At 42.3% G+C, this 27148-nt stretch overlaps 1 protein-coding gene across 1 annotated transcript in view; it reads right to left on the bottom strand.

The window, feature by feature from the left end:
* Nucleotides 1-27148, bottom strand: part of RANGAP1 (Ran GTPase activating protein 1) — a 537507-nt gene that overhangs the window by 452326 nt on the left and 58033 nt on the right. Inside the window, exon 3 of the mRNA XM_086963527.1 lies at nucleotides 5065-5192. Within this exon, the coding sequence (XP_086819653.1) occupies nucleotides 5065-5192 (128 nt within the window). The remainder of the gene's footprint in view (nucleotides 1-5064; nucleotides 5193-27148) is intronic.

Genomic DNA, 27148 nt, shown 5'->3' with positions numbered 1-27148 from the left:
TGCCAGTCTCCCCAACATAGGCTAAACCGCAGGGGCACATAAGCAGGTAAATGATGTCTTTACTCCTACAATTATTGTGGGTTCAACTTTTTAAGGTGACTCCATTATGTGTAATTTCTGAACCCACCATACATTGCGGGCACATATTACATGTTCCGCATCTCGTATTTCCTACAATTTTAACATTATCAATAGTTCTCTGTTTATCACCTACGTCATCTCTGTATGTAAGAACTAAGATCACGCAAATTCTTGGTTTTTTTGTATGCGAACAGGGGTTTCTCTAGTACAGTCTCTTCATCATGGTTTAAGCTATGCCAATTTCTGTTAATAACATTCTTAATTTGGTTGCTCATGTTTGAAAATTTGCTAACAAAGACTTCCGTAGGTTACAATCGGTACATTAGTGTTTATTGGCAACACCTTTCCTATTGGAACAATGTTTAACAAGAATTGTTTCAGTTTTAAAATAACTTTTTTTCCGAAATTAAAATTAGGATCTGCCGTAGTATCGCTTGTTCTGCAATAATGATAAAATGTAGCCAATGCGAGCCATGCAGTATGCATTACACTTAGGTGGTATTTTTTCTAATTTGCCAAGCCCCTCATTGTTAAATGGTGGGTTAGCACTCTAGTAGTCGCGTATGCCAGAATATCTATGAAGAGAGGGTTTTACTCATCAGCGCATGCGCGGTGACGTATAAATATATGGCCAAATGACATGGCGTCCTCTTCTATCGAATGAGGTTCTTGGACCATGCTGCGGCCGGAGTTTAGAGGTACGTTATGCTAATAGAGCGAGTCGATGTGGTAATTGACTAAAAAATTTACACTTAAACAAAAAATAGTCTCTGTTTCTGTTTCTTTTTCTATTTTCAAGTAACCTGCTGAGGCATTTGGTTTGGCCCACTGCGACAGTAAACACGGCTTTATATCGCCTTAAAAACAGACTTAACGAGATTTTAAGTAAGTCCTTTTTTCCGCTTTAAACTACTAAATTGTGGTATCTCGGAGTGCGGATAACTAACATGATGTATTATTATATACTTAAGGGTCCGTATACAGTGCCTTTCGTGGTCAGGCGGATTTTAATACTGCAACATCGAGAGAAGAGTTCCCCGTAACGATATGTGGAAGTTGTATGACGCATCATGATTAGAGTATAACCAAAGGTGCGTTTACTTATATCTATTTCCAGTTCGGTATATGTATCGCATTTAAGACTCACCTTCAACAGAGGTCTCCCTTTGTAGCATAAGTATTACCTTGTTTCCTTAGAAAGCCGCTCCTGTTTGTAGACAGAGACGGTTCCTTGATTCGACCTGAAGAATAGATTACAAGAATACTTATGAATTCCTGTATCCAAACTTGATACCGATTTGAAGGTACGTTGTTGTATGTGCCTATTCGAGCTTCGACAAACATATATACTGGTTTGTCTAGTGTAGTACGACTTGGACTAAGACATGTTTTTTACCTTCTTCGGTGTAAACCATATTATATCAAACCTAAGGTGTCATTAATCTCTATGGTGTTGTGTGTTCAGCAAAGAGGTTACTAAAATGTTATAAAAGTTTCGTATTTTCTCTACCTATTTGAAACACGATGGTATAAGAGCTTTTTTTGCCTTATTCAAATGTGTTATTTTGTAGGAGGGTAATGCTATATGAATTTCAATTAGTGATGAAATAATGAATGTACTGTATTTATATCTGTTTGTTTCAATGTAATAATGTACTGTATGTATATCTGTTTGTTGAATTGTAGTTCTGATAGATACATCTGCCGTGTGGATTCCTCACCTTGTGAATATCCCCCTTGCGCCAGCAACATTCGGAAATTCTTTTCGTAGCTTCGCGCCGACGTGGACTTGGACGTCATAGAGGCACGGCATCGCTTGCGACTCAGCTGACGTCACCGAGGCCTATAATAGGCCCACGCCGGCGTGATGACATCAGTTCCCTTTTTTCCGCGTCATCGACGCTAACTGTTTTGGGATACTCTGTAGCTTCTAATTACTCTGTTGAATTGTAGTTATGCAATATTGGGATCTGATATGTGATCTTGGGCTACATAACAGGATATACTGTTCAGTGGTCCAATGGCTGTGATAGATTTGTTGTGAATAGGGATGTGTAGCAATAATATTTTGGCCCTGATAAAAGTAAATGTACTAGGCATGTCTGGCAGAATGTATAAACACTTTTTATATATGTACATATTTCTTAATATTACAGATTTTAATGGGATGGTAATATATTTTCCTGAAGGTGACGATATTTGTGTGGCTCACCGAAACGCGTCGATGCTTAAGGAAAAACACATGACATTTTGAGAGATAACAGTTTTTTGACGCCAAGCTTAACTGTGCTCATCATTTTCCTGTGTTTCCTTTCTTACTAATAGGAACCAAACTTTTCCTTGTATTTCTGTCCCGTTCTAATATATTTTTTATGATCAAATTGTGTTCTATTTTATTATGAAATATATTTACTTGATTTGGACCATATTGGTCATTTTTAATGTCTGCCTTGTTTGATAAATCTGTGACACACATGGTTTGTATTTTACCTTTTTTGCAAGGCCTTTTTTGATTGCTACATATATACCTAGTGAAGTTCGTTTTGTAAGTTGTTTGGGTATTTTTACTCAGATTTATATGCCCAAGGGGACTTCTATTTCTTGACATTTTTCTTTAAAAAAAACCTCGGAAGGCAGGGGCCAAACGTAAACATGTCCAAGGCATGGATATGAACGCCTGTGATCAACTCAAACAGGCATTTTTGTCACAATCTCTAGTTTCAGATATTCCAGAGTCCCAATCCCTTACCTCATATCGGGGTACACCGGAAGAAACTATACCCCAGTCCATATGTTTCCCCTGGAGGCAAACTACACCCACAGACTATTCTCACTGGCGTCCATCTCCAGACATTGGAGCTAATCCCCTCCCCAAATCTCAACCTCCAGATTCCTTAAACATATTGGACCCAGTTGACCGGCTACATTCTATTCGGAATGATCTACGATGGATAAGGTAGCAACTTACGGCGCAGGAGGACTGAAAAAACCCCTGGAAAAAGAGACTCTGGATCGACTTAAGGCGGAGTGTCATTGCTCGAAGGCAAGGTCGCCCTAACCCCGGAAATAGATGCCAGGGTGGCTACTTACTTAGGGAAATATATAAGGGATCCCAAAAAAGGCCTAGACAGCTCATGGCAGTCTTGCCAATATAAAATATTGGACAATACAGGACCCACGTGAAAATCCTCAACATAGAGAATGTCTCTGTAGTGCAGTAGACCAATCATCTTGTTAGGACATGATCAAAAGCACTAGCAGAGCTGGCCAAGAGTTTCCGGCAATTTTGCCTGGACAACATCTTAGTGATTTGGGAACATCTCCCCGGCAGGGCCAACAAGGTGGCAGACTAGAACTCCAGACATCTCCGGGATTTGAGCCTATGGAAACTGCAACCATCATTTTTCAAAGCCATAGAAGGACGATGGGGCCCCTCCAGAGAGACCTGGATCCTGTGGTGTCCAAGGTGGTTTCAATATTACTTTTCTTGTCATCCCTGGTGTCAAAGGGCACGGCATACAGATCGGTGAACACCTTTCGCTTGGCTATTTCAGCAGCCATCCTCCGACTGAAGGTTATCTGGTTGGAGAACATCTCTTGGTATGGAAATTGATGAGGTATCAGTCTTTCCCTTCCTCCTGTGCCAAGGTACTCAGTTCTTCGAGACATGAATGCCGTTCTTAACCATTTCCGTCATGGAACAAGAAATAAATACCTTTCTCGGAAAGCGCTTTCTGGAAAATTGTCCATGTTGTTGTGCCTCATCTCATGAATTAAGAGTATCAGATGTCAATGCACTAGACATTACAGGTAGAGTATTTAACCCAAATGATGTTACTTTCCATGTGTCTAGATGTACAAAACATAATTCACGATTAATTTCATTGTATTTGATGAACATACCAAACCATGTATGGTAAGATGCATTAAAGCATACGAAACTAGGACTGATGAGTTCAGACCTCAGGAGATGGTCAACTCTGTGGAAACCATTCCATGCAGTATCCTCTTCAACCATTGCTGTTTGTAGTGATGCAGGAGGAATATATTGATACCTTCAAATTTGGTGCGCATTCTGCTAGGGGTGCCATGGAATCGAAAACAGAGGCTCGTCTGGAGGACCTATTGAATGTTGCAGAATGGTCCTTAGATTCTACCTTTAAGCTTTTCTATTTTAAGCCTGTGGTAGACATGGCATCTTTAGTAGTAAATAAGCTTTCAACCACCATAATCCACCCCTCCGGTCCTAACAGAATGAAAAACTTCCTAGCTTTCACATCAAAGTTTTAATTCTATAGCAAGAATGATCCTACTCAGATTTACATCAATTGTCACCCAAATTTGAATGTCAGAAGCACCTCTTAAATCCTCGTCTGGGTAGCAAGCCAAACATTTGAATTTCTTGTATTTTGTGGATGATAAAATGGTTATTTAATGTTGTTACGGCCTTAAGGTAGGTTATGGTCACAACTGTTACAGTGTTATAAGACTTCATGAATCTTCTGAGAATACAGTTTAATTTAGGTTGTTATTCTTTCTCGTTAGGAAGTAAATCAGCCTAAAAGGAACAGCACACAGAGGAAATGGATCTTGGTCGCGCCAAAGAAAAAGAGTAGGTATGACGACAGAAGAGGGACTATTGTTAAGACTGCCAACTGTTCCTAATGGTTACTGATTTTGTGTTTCCTTTTTCCTAGGTTTCATGGGAAAGGTACTTTCACTGTGATGTTTAAAAAGGCTGCTGTAAAAATAAAAAGAAAGTAAAGCATAATCCTCAAATCAGAGTCCTTAATAGAACTGAAACTTTTTGTTACAGAAACTAGAGCATTTTTCGTTCATCACATCACATGAAACTATTAAGAAAAGATTGGAGTGGTCCTCCACATCAAGTGAACAAGCTCCTTCGAAGGAGGAATAGCCACTCATATCTTTGTCCGAGTCCTTGCCCTCTCAGCTCACATAAACTGAGCACCCTGCACTCACCTTCATGTCCGGCTTGCCCTCCAAGGCCTTGGCAATGGCCTTGGCAGCCTCAACACCCACAGTGTTCCCTTCCAGGCGCAGTGCCTGTAGTTCTTCATATTCCTCTATCTCCTTGATGACTTCATCCGCTAGAGAGAAGGGGGAAAAGGCAATTTAAAATCTTACTGAAAGTATCTGCAATTGTCCCTGAATGCTACTAATGTTTAATGTACCAAGTGCCATACTCTGATGACAACATCATGGGCAATACTAAACATCTCCTCTCAATTTTCCAAAACTAACATCCACTTAAAAGTTTGTCCTTGTAATGGAAAAATGCCTTTTGGAAGAAATGAAAGTATTAAGTTGGTGTTTTGCTTTAATGTCATTTTTTTATCTCTCAAAAGTGTTAAAGTTATTTGCACACACCTCTAAAACAACTCTTCTCCCCTCAGTCTTACTTGGCTCGACTATCGCCTTGCCCATGCCCTTTATAACCCTCTTTTGTATCCTCCCCCCCCAATTTAGTGTCACATACTTTCCTTTTTCTTCTTAGAAATCTCCATTTCATTTCACTTGTAGCGGTGTATCGCCTCATTTCACCTGTCTTCCAATCAGTTCTATCTTCGCTATTTCTTTGTCATTTCGCTTACGCATCTTACTCCCCCATACCTTTCTCACAACTATTGATTATCACCCCCTTACCCCATGTCTTTCTCCAATTAATTTCTTACTCTTCCCTCCATCTTACCTGCTCCATTCTCACGTATCTCGTTCTTTCTCATGTGTCCCCACTCCGCAGTTTCTCTCACCCAACACCTCCCTTCACTCTTAGCAACTTCTTTCTCACCTATCTCTTATATTTCTGTTCTTTTTGCATTTCTGTCCCAATCACCTCTCACTGGACCCTCCCGCTTTTGCTCAGCTGTGCCCCTCTCAAGCCATGCCTCCTATCTGCCTTCACTTATTTCTTTCAGCTCATTTTGTCTCAATCGTCCCTCACCAATCTTGGTGGTCTTACTAATGTCTAAAACCATAACGCAATTGTTTCCTTTCACTTTTTCTTTTCTCCTTCTCACTGCCACTGTACCACCACATCAATTTTCCCTATTACATGTCTTTCCCCTGCCTGTCTCATCACCTCTCTCTCATCTGCCTCTCTCTGTATCTGGACGCCTAGCTCAGGTGTCCCCTTTAAACCGGTCTGCTCGCCTGATCCACTCTCACCTGTCTCTTATGGTGATCTACACTTTTTTCTGACATTATAACAAAGCTTGAATGAAAATTAACTTAATTTTAGAAATGTAGCTTAAAATGTGCACTCAATTCTAAATCTACACTTAATCGTAGTGCCTTAGTACTGGTAATATAGATGTAATGGGGTGTAACCATGCCAATTTATCATTGGCAACCCCAGAGTCTTAGTACGGACCACATTTTGGATTACATCAAGTAATAGGCTGACAATACCAAGTACATTTAGGACAGCGAAACTAGTGCCCTCTAAGAATACCTCAAATGGTTTAGACAAAATTCATGCTACTTTTGGAAAGTATCCGACCATCCACATGCCAAATAAACAATTGCTCCTGCTGTCAACATTTCATCAGTACTCTGTAGGGAAACATAAGAGGCTCCTCTTGCTGTTTTGCTCATTATTATGCTAACGCAGGGTCCATTTTCACTAATACAATTCAGCGTGTATTATCGTATTTCTTTCCAGTAGTTTATAGCCATGATAAAAGAAAAATATCCAAGCAGTAGGCACCAGACACTAACCTATCTCCGTTTTCAGGCGAATTACAACTCAAATTCATTCCTGCTGAAAGTGATGCAAAACCATTAAGGATAATGGGGTAACCCAGTAACCCTCAGAACCTGGGTATGTATGCAAAACAAAAACAGTTGTTCTGTCGGGAGTCACTTAAACTTAGTTTCAAATGTACTTAACACGGGTCATGAAAATAACATTAATCATTAATGAAGGGAACACACAAACACATGGACGGTACACAGAGTTCAGGAAATTAGTTCCTTTTTACTCTGGAGAGGAATCAGTCAAATTATATACGGCTGTTCAACATAAAGCATGTAGGACTGTGAAACAATTAGTGACTGATAGTGTTTAGTGACATGGGGCTGTACACACAAATAATAACATATATAACATATATTTACACAAATGGACGAGATTTTACACAGATGTCCAACATTAGATGCATAAACCACAGCAGGATAACGTGTTCCTTATTCTATTTGTGGGGTTGCGTGGACAAGTTGAACTAACAACGTCGACGTTTCAACCCTAAGATGTAGAGCAGATAGACAAGCATCTATGTCGGGTCTTCAACAGGACAGGAAAGGATAAGACAGCCTAATGGAATGGAAGTGTAGTGATTTACTTCCAGGTTTCCTACTCGTGGAGGTGTCCGCTGACACAATTCAGGATTGTCTGTACTATGCAGGCGTAATTGTCAAGTCATCACCAGCCAGTGGAATAGGTTTGAGTGCCGTCGTAGAGATTACCAAGAATCGAGAGGATCGGGAGTCCCAATCATCAGAAAAGGTACTAGACGTAATAAAGTCACTTAATGAAATCTTGAATAAGTGTGGAATCTTCCCCTGCTCAGACGGGCCAAAAATGTCATATTCTGTTTTGTCCCAAGCTATACCATCGGGTATAGGAACGGCTGTGATGTTCACTGCTGAGAAGTCTCTTTGTTCACGATGGGATGATTGGTTTGGCTTGAGTAGTAAGTTGACTTTCATACTTGCTAAGTCCATTCATACAGATCTTCCATTTATCAGCATACCCAGAGCTAACCAAAGTAGAAGAAAAAATATTCCCAACACAATCCATATTTCATTCCATGGTGAAACCAGATACGTTTTTTTCAGGTGATGAAAAAAAACAGTTGCTTGTTCTTTTAAAGTTCTTTTGGCTGGCGTTGTTTCAGGTTCGCTTGGATCCTCAGAAAACGTATCAAAGTTAATGAAATAGCCAGATGCAGTTCTGTCAATGGGTGGAATTGCATCCAGATTTGTTGAAATCACTGGAGCCACTTGATCACTCGTTACTTCATTGTAGACAGCTGCTTAAGAACGAACTGTTATTAGGTTCTCAGGAGGTACGAGTTCATAGCTTTGTTGCATAATACTTTTCTCACTCCAGATTTTTCAATGGTGATGAGTCGCTCAGTTTGAACCTCTTGGATTGTAGCTAGAGTGAGTCTGCTACATTGTTAGAGTCCACTTGGCCTACTGCTTAGTATCGGCCACATAATGTGGTTTGATCAGGTCAATGGACACAAACCTGTTCCTTTTTACCAGCAAGGGGCAGAAGTAAAACTGTTCTTGATCCGTGGATTGCTAGGACAAGTACTGGTTGTCTGTAAGAAGGCCCAAATTTCTTCTTGTTCGCGATCTTTTCTCTGACTAGATAACCAAACTTTGGGATCCAGACAGTGCTTGATGGGACGGTTGGTTTTCACCAGTGGGGGTTGGCTTCAGGAACACGTTGCTTTTTTTCGCTCTTAGTTCATTTAAGTCCTGTAAACCAGCCAAACGATCTTTGATATAACATTTTTTAGTATCCACCATAGCTGTATGACAATCGAGGTCCGCAATCAACATTCTTATCCCAAATAGGACCTCATATGGAGTGATACCCCCTAGAGAACTTCTTGGCAAGTTGTTAAGAGCAGGTTGAACCCCAATTAGATGTTTGACCCACTAGTCACCCGAACCTAATACCCTAGCTGTTATAGACTGTTTTATGTCCCGTTTTTTTCTTTCCATAACAGAATTTCCCTCAGGATGGAATGGAGCAGAGTACCGCAATGCAACGCCCAAACTGGCCATGGCTTCTTTGTAAGCTCGAGAGCTAAACGCAGGGCCCTGATCAGAATGTAGTGTGCCTACTGCGTATGTGCCGATAAAGACTCGCAAATCTTTTATAACAGTTCGAGCGTTAGCCGAGCACGAGGCCACATCCAAAGGAACCTTGAACACGAGTCCACTGCGACCTAGATATATTTATAGTTACCATCCCTTTGTAAGGGACCGCAGTGGTCCAGGTAAACGCAAGCTAATGGTTCATCTGAAATTAACAGAGGCATCTGTGCAGGACGTTTCACAGTAGAGAATTTCATCTTCTGGCATATTTCACAATCCAAAACAAAGTTTCTGCTCTGTTTCCTAATGCCGGGCCACCAGTATTGTTGTTTTAATATTGACACTGTGGCAGAAACACCTGCATGAGCAGAGGCGAGCCCTTCATGTGCTGCTAGGATTAGTCCTAATCTATGTTCCATGTTTGGAATTACCCTATCCCCACTCCAGGAATTCGAGCAAACAGAACATTATTTGTATCAGTTATATACGAGTATTTGAGTGGAAACCCTTTAGGTAACGTACTACCGCTGCCTTTGTTTGTAGCATTGACAGCCAGCATTATTTCACTGTCTATTTTCATTTTTAAATGAGTGATTGCAGCTACGGAAGCAGATTGCACAGTCCCTTTCGCTGCTCTATCAGCCAATGAATTCCCTTCAACGTGTATGCCATCACGTTGATGACTCCGCATGTGTATCACTTGAGTGTTTTGTGGTCCGTTTCGCAACTCAACTACTTGTTTCCAAAGCGTTTTAATGCTAGATTGTGCTACCTTTCGCATTTTTGAAACCATTTTGAAGCCAATTCTGTAAATATTCATTATAGGATTGCACACAGTAGAAAGAATCGCACACTACGAGTGTAGGGAATTCGTGATCCGTATTTTCAAGTGCCATTATGAATGCTTGTAGTTCAGCTTGCTGAGCTGTACAATCTCCTAGAGATTGCATTTTCGTGACCACTGGTCTGAATTTGACATCACGCATATGACCTTTAACAATCGCGCATGCAGCACTATAGGCTTGTTTACCCCCTTAAGCGTGTTGTGCTGATCCGGCAGTATAAATTATACATTCATACTGGTCTAGAGGCAGAATTTCAGTAGACAGAGGACATTCTTGTTCGTATTGCAGGAATGCTTGTGTTTTTAAATAAGGATCAAAAAAGTATTCAACATCAGTAGCAGTAAGAGAATTAACCAATTGTATCCTTCTTGGATGTAAAGCTTTAGCATTTGGAATGCTCGCTTTTGTCACTGCCTCTAAGGCAGGTACAGGAGTTTCGACCATTATGCGTTTCTCCTGTGCTAGGGCTCTTTCTTTTGCTACAGCGGTTTGAACTGATGTCAGAATTTTTTCTGTAGAAGTGAATTTCATTTCTACTTGTGTATACAAATGTGATTTGTATGCAATTGGTACTTTTTCACCTTCGTTAAAAGTTAAGAAGGTGAATTCGCATTGACCAGGAATAATTTGGATCACTAAGTTGCGTACGTTTACGCGTGTTTATAAATGTTTAGTTGCTAACATGTCAGTTTGAAGTAAACGCAAAATTTATGCGTTCTTTTTTCCAATGAATGATTTTAAAATCAGGTTTAATTAATCTGTAGAGAGGTTTAATCCTTTCTGCGTAGTTTAGAACGTAAGTTCTTCCAAAATTCAAGAAACATAGAATTGATTGTAAATTCTTCCGCAGTTTTGGAGGGTTGGAGCAGCGTACACTTTTCTAAAAAGTTGGCTGCCAGTCTTTTTCCTTCACTTGATAGTTCATATCCTAGAAAAAGGATGTTGAGATGGGAAATTCTTGATTTCTTAAAATTGAATTTATACCCTTCAGAGGCGTAGCCCAGTATAATGGTGTTAACCCTTTTCAAGTGCCTATCCAGGTCATTGTCTGTCAGATAGATATCATCAACATTAGACAATGCCTCATCATCATAGATTTCTAGTAACTCCGTTACCCTTGCTGAGAATAACCCAGGACTATTCTTGAATCCTTGAGGGAGACTACAGAAGTGACGATGTGTCCCCATTATTGAGAAAGCGGTCAAATACCTACTTTCAGGTGCAATATTTTGATAAAAGAAACCAATAGAAATATTTAATGTGGTTTTATATTTTTTACGCACAATGTTATTCATTTATGCTGCACTGTGTGCATTTTGCACTGCAAATGTTTTGCAACAAATATTTAAGTGTCTGTAATCCAAAACTAGACTATATCTATTGTCTGGCTTGGAAACAGGAAACAGGATTGTTCATTGATGAGGTGCATGTTTCAATCACCCCCTGGTATTCAAGTTGATTTAAGATCTCCCGGACGTGTTTTTTTGCTTCTTGATTAACTGGGTACTGCTTTTGTGCAGTTGGTTGATTTTTTAACTCAATTTTGTGGTGAGGCGAGTCCTCATCCCATTCTACATGATTTTTGTATAATGATGGGGCTTGGGCGACTGCCCATTTCCTGGCATAAGTAGATTTTAAATGTTTTGGAATATGGTTGGAGAAGGCTGGCATAAGGATGTGTTCGTCATGTAGGCACTCCCGGACAAATTCTGGTGGCCAGTCCTGTTCTGCTAATAGTATATCATAGCCCTTTGAAAGTCGCTCCCAAAAGAGTGCTTTCACTTTTCTTGGAACGTCTCCCTCCATCCGGAGTGTTATTTCATATAACCTATGTGGAGAGCTAACCCTGGTGTCTGCAGTTTCAACTTCAATGTCTTCATTCAAGTCCACTGTCTCCAGAAGTCCCTTCAGGTTCTGGCGAGCTATTGTTACTTCTGCTGCGCTGTCCAACATTGTCTGAGCCCATTCTCCACTCTTGAGTTGTGTCCTCAAAATCCTCGGCATGTCTGATTTGTAGACCTGCTACCTTCTTTTTGGTGAAATTAGGTTTAGGTTTACTTTCCTGAACGAGTTGATCGTCTTTGGACTTCACACGTTCTTCCTTGTTTTCTGACCGTCCTCTTCTTTCGGATTTCTGTGATGATATCTGAAAAGTACGAGAGGAACCTGCATCAGTATCTTGATACCTGTCAGGTTTTCTCAAATTATCCCTATTCCTGAGGTTATACTCCTTTCAGAGGGTTCCTTTTGAGGAGACCTACCTCGGGAATGAGAAAGTTTCTCTTTGGAAAGTGGTTTGCTATTCTCCCACTTCTTTTTAGTAGAGGTAGGAGTGGTTTTAGAAAAGACCTTTTCAGGACTTTCGGACAGTTGCGGTTTAATTGATTCATTCCACTAATCTTTGTAAATTACTAAGTAATTCATCATCCAATGTTGCTTCAATGTCAGGGTCAGTTGTGTAGCCGGCTAAGGCCGACCATGTTGCTCCTGGTCTGGCTCGGGGACCGAGCCTGGTAATGTGATTTAAATGTTTTAGAGCGCCTTTAAACCAGAGCTCATGCTCCTGGTATGTGAGTGGAATTTCTATATCCTCAAAAGGAATATATTCCTCTGGTGGATCATTCTCTTTGTAGAAGTTAGATTAGATTAGATTAGATGTGCATTTATAGAGCGCGAATTGCTGCCCGGGGGCGTCCAAGCGCTAGGAATACCGTGGACCCGCACTACGGCCCATGAGGGGAGAGAGATAAGCGTTACTTAGACTGGGTGAAATAAAAAGGTTTTCAGCTGTTTACGGAAAGCTAAAAGATTAGAGTTGGCTCTGAGATGCAACAGAAGTGAAACAAATGTGTTACTGGATTTGATTCTGGGAATACTATCCATGAATAGAATACCTCTGTCTGGTGATATTCATGTGCCTTTGTCACAAAAACTGCTCTACCACCTCTTGATGTTAGGCCATCTTTTATAAGTTTTAGATTGATGGCTCTCCTTAAATTTGGAGGAATCATTACAGCATTCTCATTGGTTTCTTGGAAATCTTTTAAGTTAAAAGCTTTTACCGCGTTGTCGCCTGCAGCTCCATTGGTTGTGGTGTTGTTGTTGTCCCGGTTTATGGACATTATTTAATGAAAGTTGAAGAGCAAGATTCAAGGGAACACAGGTAAGGTACGCATTATTTTTGAACACTGTATCCTTCAACGTTGAACAAACCAAAAAAGCTAATACATAGGATTTGCGTCGTACTCTGCTATGGGGGAGATTATCCCTACCCACTCCAAACGTCTATTGGAGTATTTATGAGTAGGGGTCTCTGAGAAAAGCACGACTGAGTTACTTTGGTATTTAGTGTTAAATTAGTGCCTTACCAAACCGTTGGGTGCCATGTAGTGTAGTTCCTATATCCCTAACAGGCTCAGCGCATTGGAATAATATACACTATAGTTATGACATAGGACTGAGATCAGTATGTCTCTATCTAGTACATTAAACTTAATTATTTGTGTGTGCCAGCTAACTCAGAGGTCACTAGAAACTTTCTCGAATGAACAAGAAGGGATTCGTTTCTGACAACCACATAAACAGGACAAAGCCTCCCGGAGGTGATCTCCTCCCTAGCTCTGAAATCGGCGAATTTTACAATCCTAGGTGACCTTAACCTCCATATGGACGCTCCACTCTCCAACTCGGTACATACCCTATTGGAGGATCTGGAAGCTCTCCAAATGACTCAACTGGTCCAACTACCGACCCATACGGGTGGCCACATACTAGATCCCGTTATAACGAACCTGGCTACCAATATTTCAGTGCAGCCTCCTAGACCAATGGCATGGACTGATCACCATTTGATTGAGATCCTTATTGCCACTACTTCTTCTTTCCCGGTAAAGAAGATTCCAGCCTGTTTCAGACGTCCCTGGAGAAATTTGAATCTGGAGCACTTCCATCAGCTACTGATGAAACACCATCCTTCACCTCCTACTGAAGTCTCCCAGGGCTATGACACTTTCTGTGAATGGCTCAATCAATCTTTAGATAAACTCATTCCGGCCAAGTGGTGTAAGACCAAATCGAGCCCTTCAAGCCCTTGGTATGATGAATCATTGAAAGCTCTTAAAGTCTCCTGTAAAAAAGCAGAACGCGCTTGGCGTAAAGCGTATGATACTGACCTCAAGGCGGCCTATAGGGCTTGCACTAGAGTGTATCATCGGGCCATTTGCACTGCTAGGGCTGCTTTTTACGCTCAGGAGATAAAAAATAGTACTAACCCCTCCAAGGTCATCTTCAGGGTATGTAAGGACCTTACCAGCAAGAGGACGGACACTGTTACTATTGAGCCCTCCTTGGCACATTGCGAGGATCTAGCCTCGTTTTTTGTTGAAAAGGTGGAGGCCATCTATAGGTCATTTTCTCAGCTTCCCATCAGGGAGGAAATGCCCACTTCCACGGCCCCTAAATCATTGCTAACCATCCCTAATCCGACCAGGGAAGAGTTTTTAGCTCTGACAACAAAAGTTAAATCCGGCTCTCCCGATGATCCTTTGCGACCCGCTCAATTTCGGGAACTTGCTGAATGTTGCTATCCTGCTCTTCATGATCTTATCAACATATCTTTCAGCTCCGGCAGTGTTCCCAGGGCCTGGAAACAGGCCATGGTCATTCCGATCCTTAAGAAACCTACCCTCGATCCGACCAAATCAGAACACTACCGGCCCATTTCCCTTCTTCCTTGGCCAGCCAAGTTAGCGGAAGCTCATGCTAACCGCATTTTATCTGCTCACCTGCATGAAACGAATCTACTGGATAATTCCCAGAATGGATTCCGTGCAGGTCATAGCACTGAAACAGCTCTCTTGGCTGTGGTGGAACACATAAGGAAGATGCTGGATCAGGGTCAGACGGCGGCGCTGATTCTTTTAGACCTCAGTGCCGCTTTCGACACGGTGTCCCATCAGATTTTATTACATCGTCTGATGGAGGCTGGAGTCGGAGAGACGGCACTTGAGTGGTTTCGCTCTTTTCTTAAGGATCGAGGTTTTAAAGTGTCCACCCCCCCTTTTGTTTCTGCGTCACGTTCTATTCTTCAGGGTGTTCCCCAAGGTTCGGCTCTTAGTCCCACTTTATTTAATTTGTATGTTCAGCCTTTGGCGGAGGTTGCCCATAGTTTTGGTCTTTCCTTAGTGTCATACGCCGATGACACGCAGCTGGCGGTGGCACTGAATGGAGACTCCAGCATGGACGCCCCCACCTTCCAGTCAGCGTTAAAAGCGGTTGCTGGCTGGATGGCGGACAACCGATTACTACTAAATGCCTCTAAGACCGAGGTCATTATTTTCGGTAAGGAAAGTGGTCTATGGGGAGATCAATGGTGGCCTACTGATCTTGGCCCTGTGCCTACCCCTGTGAGTGAAGTCAGAAACCTTGGGGTGTGGTTTGACGACAAGCTTTCGTTTATTTCCCATACCAAACGCGTGGCTGGCGTATGTTTTGGTACTTTGCATGGTCTGAGACCCATTTTTAAATTTTTCGATGCTGAGACAAGACAGATTATGGTCCAGGCTCTGGTTCTTACCAGACTGGACTATGCCAACTCTCTGTTTTTGGGCTTAAACCAGGCCGAACTGTCCCGTCTCCAGAGGGTTCAGAACGCGGCGGCCAGGATGCTTGTCGGCCTCCCGAAATTTGTCTCAGCTCGCCAAACCATCCACAATCTTCATTGGCTCCCGATTGAGCAAAGAGTTAAGTTTAAAGCCCTCTGCTTAACTTTTAAAATCCTTAACCTAGCCTCTCCCCCGATCCTTGCACAGACTATTCTGCACTATGCTCCTACCAGAGCACTTCGCTCTGCTAGTCTCAACCTTGCCATAGTGCCTCGTTTTAAAAGGGCTAGAGTGGGTGGTCGCTCGTTTTCAGTGCTGGCGGCTGCTCTTTGGAATTCTCTTCCAGCTCCTCTCCGCTCAATTTCAGATCTGCTTCTTTTTAGGAAGACCTTGAAGACTTTCCTTTTCTCCACAGTTTAGTCTGCTTCTCTTGTCCAGCTATTTTTATCGTGTTGTGTTTTTCAGATCTCCAAAGCGCCGGGACGCCTCTTGGCTGCGGCATCCGTGCGCTATATAAAAAATAGTTAACATAACATAACATAACATAACTTTTTTTCCCTTAGAGTCAGAACAATATCTTCAGAGTCGTGGAAACAATAGATTACAGTTTTACTCAGTCAATCGTGCATGCTTCGTTTCTACAGAGTTGCATAGAAATAGATAGACGGGCGTTTCAATAAAAAGGGTTTATTGAACAGTTCTATTTCTCATGCAAGAGATGAACTGCTACAATCGTAAGACAGAATGTGAAGTATAATGCGTACAGCGTTAACAGTAATATAAAATACTGTAATAGCATGGTCTGTAGCTATGACATATATAAAAATACATACATAAATAACAGGCTAAAATACTCAACTGGTGCTTCTAAAATAATTCTACCCCAGTGTACCTAACCTAAGTCTAGTACAAGGAAAGAAGTAGGTGCCGTTCAGCTATAGTTTAGTTTAGATGTGCCAAGAATTGCCAAAGGTTCTCTAGGTTCTAATCAGCTCCATACCTTTAGAATGAGAGAGGTTGGTATCTCTTTACCAGGACTCGATCTCTAACACCCCGCAAGGAGAGTCAGAAACACTGGAGCTGGATTCTCGGCGAGGAAGATGACTGCGTCTGGTCAATGCGTCAGTTGGGAAGTTGACTTCCTTCGTGAGCCGCGTCATGCAAGTAGGTAGCCGAACCACACCGAACCGCGCCGTGCCATTGCAACTGAAGGTATATTTATACCTTGAAGGTGTTTAGGAATGCCAGTATTGACGTAAAAGTCAGGCATAAGAACGTCATGAATGAACCCCTAAGGAATAGATGTTCATGCATAATAAATTAGTTCTTGGAGAAATCAATATCCAAGCAAGGGGAAGTCCTAAAGGCTTAAGAGTCTGGATTTCCAAGAACTTGTAGTGACATAGATTAACGGATGTAAGTAGCCATGCCTGTATTTGGGTAGCATGGACTATGCCTAAATAAGGGCTGGATTTCTATGCCTAAATAAGGGCAATGTGAATTGTACCTATCGGGAAATTCATCCGGAATCTAAATCGATACTCAACAGTCTCGCAATGGCTTTTTCCCCCCATCCGAGCTGTACTGGTAAAAGTATTTTGCCCATTGCCTTACATTTAAGCAGAGGCAGTTGTAGGTGGGAGGCTGGAAAAATAAAGCTATTTTCGGGTTAAAAAAAACAGAAAACAGAAAACAGAAATCTCCCGCTTGAATCTGGTTAGTTTGGCATGTATGCCCGAGCCTGGATATTTCACGCTCACCCATGTACAGCGCTCTGAAGCCGTTTTCGGTGAAGGCTGTGCTAAATAAAACAAATAAAATAATACACATAAGAGAGACTGCGGGAATACACAGCATACGGAGCATTCAGGAGTCGGCGGAGTCTAGAGGATGAAACCTCTTGACCAAGCGCTCTGAAGGTGCTGCAAGGAGATATGTAGTGCCACGTGAAACCAATCATAAGAAAACTAAAAATAAAATACACTGTGTGCAGCAGCACAAATAGGGAAATGAGAGGTCCAAAGGTCCTTTGCAGCAGCTGGCACTCTTGTTAAAAAGAAATGACTCCCTAGACACCCCCCTCCAAAAAAACGCGAAAACACAAGAGGCCCAGAAGACAGAGCAGCAACACAAGGGAGTTGCGGGGGAAGTACGGTGGGAGAGAGGGGCGTGCAATTGATGCAGACATGCACTCTTGGAAAGAGCATGTTAAACTTATACTCAAGCTGATTAATGCAGCAGCCCTCAGTTATGGTTTCCACATCCCAATTGTGAGCGTCTCTTTGCGTTCGAACCGCAGACAATTACATAGCTCTAGTGGTCCACATTTTATATCACTGCATCGAAGCTCCATGTATTCCTAGGAGAAGCTGCACTGCAAGAAATATTTGGATTACTGTGTCTGTGGTTAGCATGTGGTTGACGTGTATACAAGCCAACATTTTAAAAGTGGAAACTGGGAGACTGTAAATAAAATTGGGAGATAATATTTTGCCCATTGCCTTACATTGAAGCAGAGGCAGTTGTAGGCAGAGGGCTGGTAAAATATTAGGTCAAAGTTGCATGTAAGCCCGAGCCTGGTGATTTCACGCTCACCTATGTACAGTGCTCTGAAGGAGTGGGGTGAAGTTTAAGGGGTGGCAAGGTGAGGGGGAAGAGGAAAGAAAGGGAGAAAGTGATTTGGAAAAGAAAGGGGACGGGAAGAGTGTAAACAAAAAAAAAGCAAACGTTTTTAGAGACCGGCAGGATAGAGAAGGGACGGCATGGCACAAGATATTAAATAATGGTGAAAGGCACCAAATTACTATAAATAACAGGCAGTGAGGGGGGAGGCAGAGCTCCCTGATCACAGGCTGTGCTCTGTGCCTGCTTACATGAAGTGCTAAGAAACGGCTTGGAGCCGTAGGCGCTTCCTTCATAGCCCAGGACTGGAACTTGTTTTTCTAACCCTTGTGTGGAATCTAGCAATCTACTAACTGGAACATTATGGAATCAAGCCATGTGCACAAATTGCAGCATTCCGGAATCTAGCAATGTTCAATGAATGGGACATTATGGTATAAAGTCAGGTAATAATCGGTGAAAAAAATGAAACGTGGCAAGTAAGCTTATTGTAGAATTAAGGAATCTAGCACTGTACTAGTTCATATCAACTTCCTCCAGAGAGCCTTGCTCCAATATTCGAATGCATTTCACTTTAGCACATTAAAACCACACCTGTTCACTTTCCCAAGCTTGTTATCTGCAATCATCTCCGACCCAAGCAGTAGCATTTTGCATTTGCACATTGCCTTTTCGTGGGAGATGGGAATCCTCTTTCACACCTTGCTGGTTGTTTGCTACCCATTTCCGAAGGTTTATTGCATAATCCCCTCTCCCCCACCCCCCATCTTCTGCCTGCAAAATCTGGGTTCGAGTCGAGAGCATCATGATGAGAGGAGCTTCTGAGGAATGAGTGAGTGATAACGGACCCCCCCCTCCTTCACAGGACGTGATCGAGCAGCGACGTGTTGTGTTGCCTTTTTACTGTGTATGCCTTTAAGGCTCGAGTTGTATTGTCAAAATGCTATGATGCCAGGTAGAATATAATGGTTGCACCTTTGGAATGTAGGGGCAGTTGTACAGCAGCAGAGTTGGATAGCGGCTGCTCCCTGGCGCTCACCTGTATTTTATTGTACTATCTAAATTAACGATTCAGAAAAGGGGGTGGTGATGAACAGAGTGTCTGAATTAAGCAGACCACTCTTACCCAGTCCAAAGATCAGGGCTTGATCCATCACCGTTATTTAGCTCACTGCACCATCCCAGCTCAGAACCTGGCTATATGCAAATCAGTCTGTCCCTGGCCCAGTGCATCATGGGAACAGGGCAGACTAAACTACCAAGCCAATTCTTCACCAGAAAGGAGACAAGCTTCCGGGGACCGGTTTCTGGCATTTCAGCCGTCGTCGGCCCGGCTTGCTTGAATCCTGATGGTGCAGTGAGCAAGGGACTCATGTCTGAGTATACCCTGCCACACCTATAGTGGCCAAAAACGATTCAGAAAAGGGGGTGGTGATGAACAGAGTGTCTGAATTAAGCAGACCACTCTTACCCAGTCTAAAGATCAGGGCTTGATCCATCACCGTTATTTAGCTCACTGCACCATCCCAGCTCAGAACCTGGCTATATGCAAATCAGTCTGTCCCTGGCCCAGTGCATCATGGGAACAGGGCAGACTAAACTACCAAGCCAATTCTTCACCAGAAAGGAGACAAGCTTCCGGGGACCGGTTTCTGGCATTTCAGCCGTCGTCGGCCCGGCTTGCTTGAATCCTGATGGTGCAGTGAGCAAGGGACTCATGTCTGAGTATACCCTGCCACACCTATAGTGGCCAAAAACGATTCAGAAAAGGGGGTGGTGATGAACAGAGTGTCTGAATTAAGCAGACCACTCTTACCCAGTCCAAAGATCAGGGCTTGATCCATCACCGTTATTTAGCTCACTGCACCATCCCAGCTCAGAACCTGGCTATATGCAAATCAGTCTGTCCCTGGCCCAGTGCATCATGGGAACAGGGCAGACTAAACTACCAAGCCAATTCTTCACCAGAAAGGAGACAAGCTTCCGGGGACCGGTTTCTGGCATTTCAGCCGTCGTCGGCCCGGCTTGCTTGAATCCTGATGGTGCAGTGAGCAAGGGACTCATGTCCGAGTATACCCTGCCACACCTATAGTGGCCAAAAACGATTCAGAAAAGGGGGTGGTGATGAACAGAGTGTCTGAATTAAGCAGACCACTCTTACCCAGTCTAAAGATCAGGGCTTGATCCATCACCGTTATTTAGCTCACTGCACCATCCCAGGTCAGAACCTGGCTATATCCAAATCAGTCTGTCCCTGGCCCAGTGCATCATGGGAACAGGGCAGACTAAACTACCAAGCCAATTCTTCACCAGAAAGGAGACAAGCTTCCGGGGACCGCTTTCTGGCATTTCAGCCATCGTCTGCCCGGCTTGCTTGAATCCTGATGGTGCAGTGAGCTAAAAAACGGTGATGGATAAAGCCCTGATCTTTGGACTGGGTAAGAGTGGTCTGCTTAATTCAGACACTCTGTTCATCACCACCCCCTTTTCTGAATCTATCTAAATTAAAGCAAGAATCCAATTTATGGCCTGAGAGCATCATTACAATTGGCGACGATGGAACGTGGAGAAGAATTCACGGAGTTGTAAAGAAATTATTTTGAATATATTTATGGATTTTAACTAACGAGTAATCACTGTGTGGATTATTGTTATACACAGTTGATAAGAAGTGGAATTCAAGATCGGAATACATCTGAGGATCACATCTGAGGATCGGCGGTAAGCAGAAGTGGCAAAAAGCGACATACCTCTTAGCTTTGGGGAGGTAGGCACACTGTCCGTTGAATCTCCGTTCGGTTGCATTTTACGAACGGATGGTGAGATTCGGTACGGGCTGTGCGCGAGACTGAGCCGATCGGAATGCAGGAGGAAATAAGCAATAGAGGAAATGATGCAATAGCGCAAGGTCACGCAACGTGACCTTACGCGGTGGCCATTTTGGAAAAGCAGAAGAAGTTAAACTTGTGAGGAAATCAGAAGAGTAAGGAAATACGTGACGAATGGAATTATCGATGGAAGATTAATGGATATTGAGGAAAAAGGTACATTATTGAAGAAATACAGGTGAGATTGTCGGGGTGGTAATTATAATACGGAAGAAATTTTAAGAAAAAAAAAAAGAGAAGTTTATGGAGAGAGCAGACTCTAGTGAAAATATAGTAGGTAACACAAGTTGAAGTACAGAGAGCAAGATGGCACAACAGAACTTTACTATAAGCACTCCTCAACCGTTTTGGGCTACAGGTACCCATCCTGAGATAAAATGGATTGAATGGAAGGAGTATTTCATTAATTACATAGAGGCAATTGATGAAGAAAAAAAGATGAAACCGGAGCAAAAGAAAATAATTTTATTACATTCTTTAGGAGCAATAGATCTGAAAACACATTCACGTATGAGTAAAGTGGAGGATGTGAATTTAAAGGTCTTGTAAATTGTATTAAGGATATGGATAAATACTTCGCACCAAAAGTGTGCATGGGAGTGACTAGACACAAGTTCTTTCAAAGGAAGCAAGGCAAAACAGAGACGGTTGATGAGTGGATTGATGAATTGAGGAAATTAGCAATTGATTGTAGATTTGGAACTCTACACGATGAATTGTTACGGGACCAATTAGTTATGCATAACAATAACTCAACGGTACAGGATAGACTATGGGTGAATGGTGACGCACCATTAGAGGATGTGTTGGCTATTATGAGAAAGGCAGAAATGCTGGGGAGATGTTCTTCTGTGGTAAAAGAAACAGAACAGGAACAATCGTCAGGCGCAGTTTGTAAAATACAACCACAAAACAGAACTCAGATGAAATATCAACAAGGTTCACAGGGAAGATGGACGGGTCAACCGACAAGATATCAGAAAAAAGATACTAGAGGAGAAGAAAGAAGATGTTATCGCTGTGATAGCAAGGAACACTTGGCTTTTAGTAGGACATGCCCTGCTGTTAATAAGAAATGTGGTATATGTGGAATGATAGGTCATTTTTCGAAAATGTGCCTCAAGCGTAGCATTGTTAAGTATATTTGGGATGAGGAAGAAGTTGTTGTTGAAGAGGAATGTGTTAAAAGTGTGAGAGGTAATTATGTCCTCAACATATCGGATAAAGCATTAGAAGGGAAACCTTTATGTAAAGTATCCTTGGGAGGTGTGGTTGTGGAAGTGTATGCAGACTCGGGGTCACCTTGGACTATCGTAAATGAGGAAGTGTGGAAGAAAAAGTTTTGGGAAAAAATTGGAGATCAATTGGTTAATTCGGATATTTGCCCAGTAAGTTATACGGGGGAGAGAATTGAGATGCTGGGTTACAGGTGGCTCTCATTCCTATTCAAAGGAAGGAGCACAAGAGGAAAGTTATATGTGTCTAAGGCGGGACCATCAGTTTTGGGATGGTTGGATCAGAAAAATTTAAATATAATGTTGGACCCTAACAGTGAAGAAAAAGTGTTGGTTATGGATGAGGAGAGCAAGTTGAGTGATGTTGGTGCTGTGCTAGGGAAGTTAAATGGCTTTGAGCATAAAATACTGCTTAAGGCTAATGCAGAACCGAAAGTGCATAAAGTTAGACCCATCCCAATGTTAATTAGAGATGAGGTGAAGGGGGGAGTTGCAAGGCCTACTGGCAAAGGGGATCATAGAAGAGGTGGAAGCTTCTGAGTGGATCAGTCCTATTGTCGTAGCACGGAAACCTAATGGCAAGATCAGTCTATGCATAGACTTACGCCATCTAAATAACAATATTATTGTAGAAAAATGTCCATTACCTAAAATCAATGAGATGGTGTCTTCATTTAAGGGTGCCACATGGTTCTCTACTATAGACTTATCCGCCGCATACCATCAGGTAGAGTTAGATCCAGAGTCAAGGTATCTAACAGCTTTTATCACGCCCTTCGGGTGTTATCAATTTAGGCGAATGCCTTTTAGATTGGCGTCAGCTGCGGCTGCCTTTCAGAGATTGATGTATAGGTTATTGGGAAACATGGATATGATTGCATTTTTCTAAGATGATATTTTGGTTGCTGCAAAGAACAAGGTGGAACATGACTAAGTTAAGACAGGTTTTGGAAGTCCTAGAAAAGGCAGGCCTCACAGTGGAGTTATCAAAGTGTAAGTTTTGCCAAAGAAGTGTATCTTATTTGGGGCACATTGTAAGTGAGGAAGGTGTGAAACCTAAGCCGGCATTGATTGAAAATATTGTGAATTCAAGGGCGCCAAGTACAAAGGAAGAGGTGAGAGCATTTCTTGGAATGGCAGAAATTTGTGCAAAGTTTGTGAGCAATTTTGCGTCAAAAGTGTTTAATATTCGGAATTTGCTTAAGAAGAATACAAAGTTTGTTTGGACAAAAGAATGCCAAGATGAATTTGATAGAGTAAAAGTTGATTTGCAAAAGGTCAATGCACTAGCAAGTTTTGATCCTAATGTTGAATGTTTGTTGACAACGGACGCGAGCGATAAAGGATTTGGTGCGGTGTTATCTCAGAAAGATGTGAAGGGGAAAGAGGATTATCCTTTTTGCATCAAGAGCACTTTCCCCAGCTGAAGTCAGGTACCCCATTATTGAAAGGGAGGCGTTGGCATGCGCGTGGGCGCTGGAACATTTTAGAGCTTTTGTGTGGGGGAAACCAGTTACAATTAAGACAGATCGGCCATTAGTGAAAATGTTGTCATCAGATGGTATTGCTGGAGCTTCAGCAAGAATGGCAAGATTGTCAATGCGCATGAAAGAGTTTATTTATAAAATGATTTACTTGCCAGGTAGAGACAATATAATTGCAGATTGCCGGTCTAGATTGTCATCTCCACTTGAAGAATGTGTAGATGACCCGTGGGGAACTGTTAGTATTGCTTTAGTTCATGATTCAGGGGCCCCTGCTATCAGCAACAAAGAGTGGTTGGAAGAACAGGATAAGGATGTTGAACTTAAAAAGATCAAGAAGTATATATGTACGGATTGGCCAAGACAATGTTTTATCGAAGGAAAATTAAGAGCATTTTGGGAGGTTAGAATGGAGTTGTCTTTAGAAAAGGATATTCTTTTCAGAGGTGACAGGGTTGTTCCTCCTGTTTCCTTGAGGAAGAAGGTTTTAGAATTATGTCACGGAGGACATTTTGATATTGGGAGAAACAAAATAATGGTGAAAAGTATGTTTTGGTGGCCAGGTGTGGACAAAGACACGGAAGTGTTGGTTAGGAATTGTGAAGTTTGTAGCTCAGCAGATAAGTCTCTCAAGACTTTGAAACCTTGCATGAGTGATGGGTTGATTCCGGAACTTCCGTGGGAAACGATTGCAGTGGATATCATTGGGCCTATTGGGGAAATGAAAGAGTTTGGGTTGGTGGCTATTGTTTATTTACAAAATGGCCAATTGTAAGATTTGTAGACAAAGCGGACACACAGAGTGTGTTAACATTTTTGGACAAGATTTTTATCATGGAGGGTTTACCTATTTGTATCCTTACTGACAATGGGGGGCAATTTTTGTCACACATGACTGCTAGTTATTTTCAAAAGTGTGGTGTTAAACATAAAACGACTGAGTTATACAATCCAAGTGGTAATGGCACAGTTGAGAGATTCAATAGGGGGATCAAAGGAGTAATTCAGGCAGCGGTTAATAAAAAGATGGATTGGAAGGTTCAAGTACAAAAGGCAGTGTGGTCTTACAGAACTACATCACAAACTAGTACAGGATTGTCCACTTTTGTTATGCTGAGGGGAAGCTTACCGAGGAGCAAAATCAATTCTGGTTGGTTAATGGAGGGTAAAATTACACAGTGGTCTCCAAAGGCAGTGAAGAATGATTTGGAGTTGCTCCATTCTAAAAGTAAAGAGTTTTATGATAACCACCATGGCACAAAATGTGTGGAAATTAAGGTAGGAGAATGGGTGCGGGTAAGGAAACCTTATAAAGTACCAACGGGTGAAAGTCAATTTGAGCCAAAAAAAAACAGGTAATTGAGGTTTTGAGAAATGTTGTGAGACTAAGTGACGGAAAAGTATGGAATATGAAAAGTATTGCTATTTGTCGTAATCAGCATGATGGTTTGGAGGAAGAGATTATAGATAACCAAAATAAGTTTGATTGGATTGAAGACCATTTTGATGATAGTTGTTTACAAGCACAATTGGCGGATATAGATGGGAACACGAATGAAGCTGTAAGTGACTTCCCTTTGGTGGGTCAGTCCTCCTGTTAAGGGGGGAGGGGGGGGAGGGTTGCTAGTGATTGTAACAATGGTGTTTCTAACAAAGACAAAGGTGAATCCAATTTTGTTGAGAGGGGTTATGGTAAAAGAACAAGTGTCTTACCCGCTTGGCTCAAGGACTATGTTATGAGATGATTTATTTTTGACGTTTAGTTATATCTGTATTTATTGTTATTGTTCTGTTTTTTTTTTTTTGTGATTACTTATTTATGGTGTTGTATTCCTTCTTTGATTGAAGAGAGGGGGATGTGTTGTGTTGCCTTTTTACTGTGTATGCCTTTAAGGTTCGAGTTGTATTGTCGGAATGCTATGATGCCAGGTAGAATGTAATGGTTGCATCTTTGGAATGTAGGGGCAGTTGTACAGCAGCGGAGTTGGATAGCGGCTGCTACCTGGCGCTCACCTGTATTTTATTGTACTATCTAAATTAAAGCAAGAATCCAATTTATGGCCTGAGAGCATCATTACAGACTGAGCCCCCTAGTGGCAAAACACACATCGGCACCACCCTGTAGTCTCAAGCTAACACTCTAGTTAAGTGATTAGTATTACTGGTATTCAAGAAGGATGAATGATAGAGCAGCCCTGCGGCCAGTGCTGAGATTATTACTGAGTGTGGCTGAATTTGAAATGAAATCTCAGATCTTGCAGATGTAAACCTGACCTCAAGGATGACGAGACAGAGCAGCCCAGCGCCTGCAGATTTAATGTGTCGGTCTCATGAATTATCAGAGATTTCATCTCATATCATCTGCAATGCGTGGTCCGCACTGCACTGTGTATAGTTACGCTGATCATGAGAACGGACAGGGGGCCTCTGAGAAATGACGATACCCCCTCCCCCGACCGGCCACAGTGCCGAGAGCAGAGAGAGCACTGCCTGGTAAGTCTGTCACGCACTGACCCGTGAAGATAAACGTACTACTGTGGTGCCCTAAAATGAGACTCAGACAGAGCAGCACTGGGGCCCCGCCTGCATTTACTGTGATAAAAGGACAATGATCAGACCGCAGATAAACCAGGAGGCTCACTGACACAGGAAGGATGAGGGGACAGAGCAGCCCTGCAGATGCTATTGCGTGTGAAATTATTTTTTTCAGAGATGACTCATGTGGTAGTATAAAACACTTACTTGAACTAGTACTAGATGAGTTCAGAGACTCTTCCGGGTCCGTGACCGTCCGGCAGCCGCGGGCTGCACCTGAAAAGGCTATATGGTTGCATGAACGATACTCAACAAGTGACAGAGCTAGCTTTGGTGCTATCCATAGATAGCATCTGATTACCTGGAATAGTCCTTTATAAATTGAGTTTTGGTTAGAATGGGAATACTGAAGCTGGGTAGAGCTACTACACCGACAACCAATGGCCCAAGTTAAAGTGAACTGAGCAAACTCCACAATATCCCCACTGACAAAAGGAATGAGGCAGAGTGGCCCACTCTCTCCAATGCTTTTTGGGGTAGTGCTAGAACAGCTGGCAGCATGATTTTGGGAGAGAAGCTGACAAGGCAGACCCCACTGTGGGATAGTGACATCTTAGGGAAAGTGGAGCGGCTAGAAGGCTTTTCTAACTGGATTATGATAGGAATCTCCACACTGGGAGACATCTGTGAAAAGACTGGCCTGATGTCCTTTCAAAGGCTCAGACAGAATACCAACTGGTACACAGAAGTGTTCCATTAACTACAAATAAGGCACACATTAGCTGCCTCTATCCATAAAGTCACAACAATAGAGGAATCCTCACCACTAGAAGACCGGGTACTCAGGAAAACCTCTTAATAAAACAAGCAATCTCCCTGATCGACAAGAAAAGTGTACACAACTCGCCAGATGTGATCGATAAAGTCAGAGCAGACTGGAACAGGAATGTCGTCTACAGGACAGCAAGTAGGGAAGAGGCACTGAGGTCCCCACAGGCG

This window comes from Lissotriton vulgaris, chromosome 1_1 (genome assembly GCF_964263255.1).
Source record: "Lissotriton vulgaris chromosome 1_1, aLisVul1.2, whole genome shotgun sequence".
NCBI lineage: Eukaryota > Metazoa > Chordata > Amphibia > Caudata > Salamandridae > Lissotriton > Lissotriton vulgaris.
The sequence above is the reverse complement of the archived record's forward strand: the minus strand, read 5'-3'. Positions and strand labels throughout refer to the sequence as shown.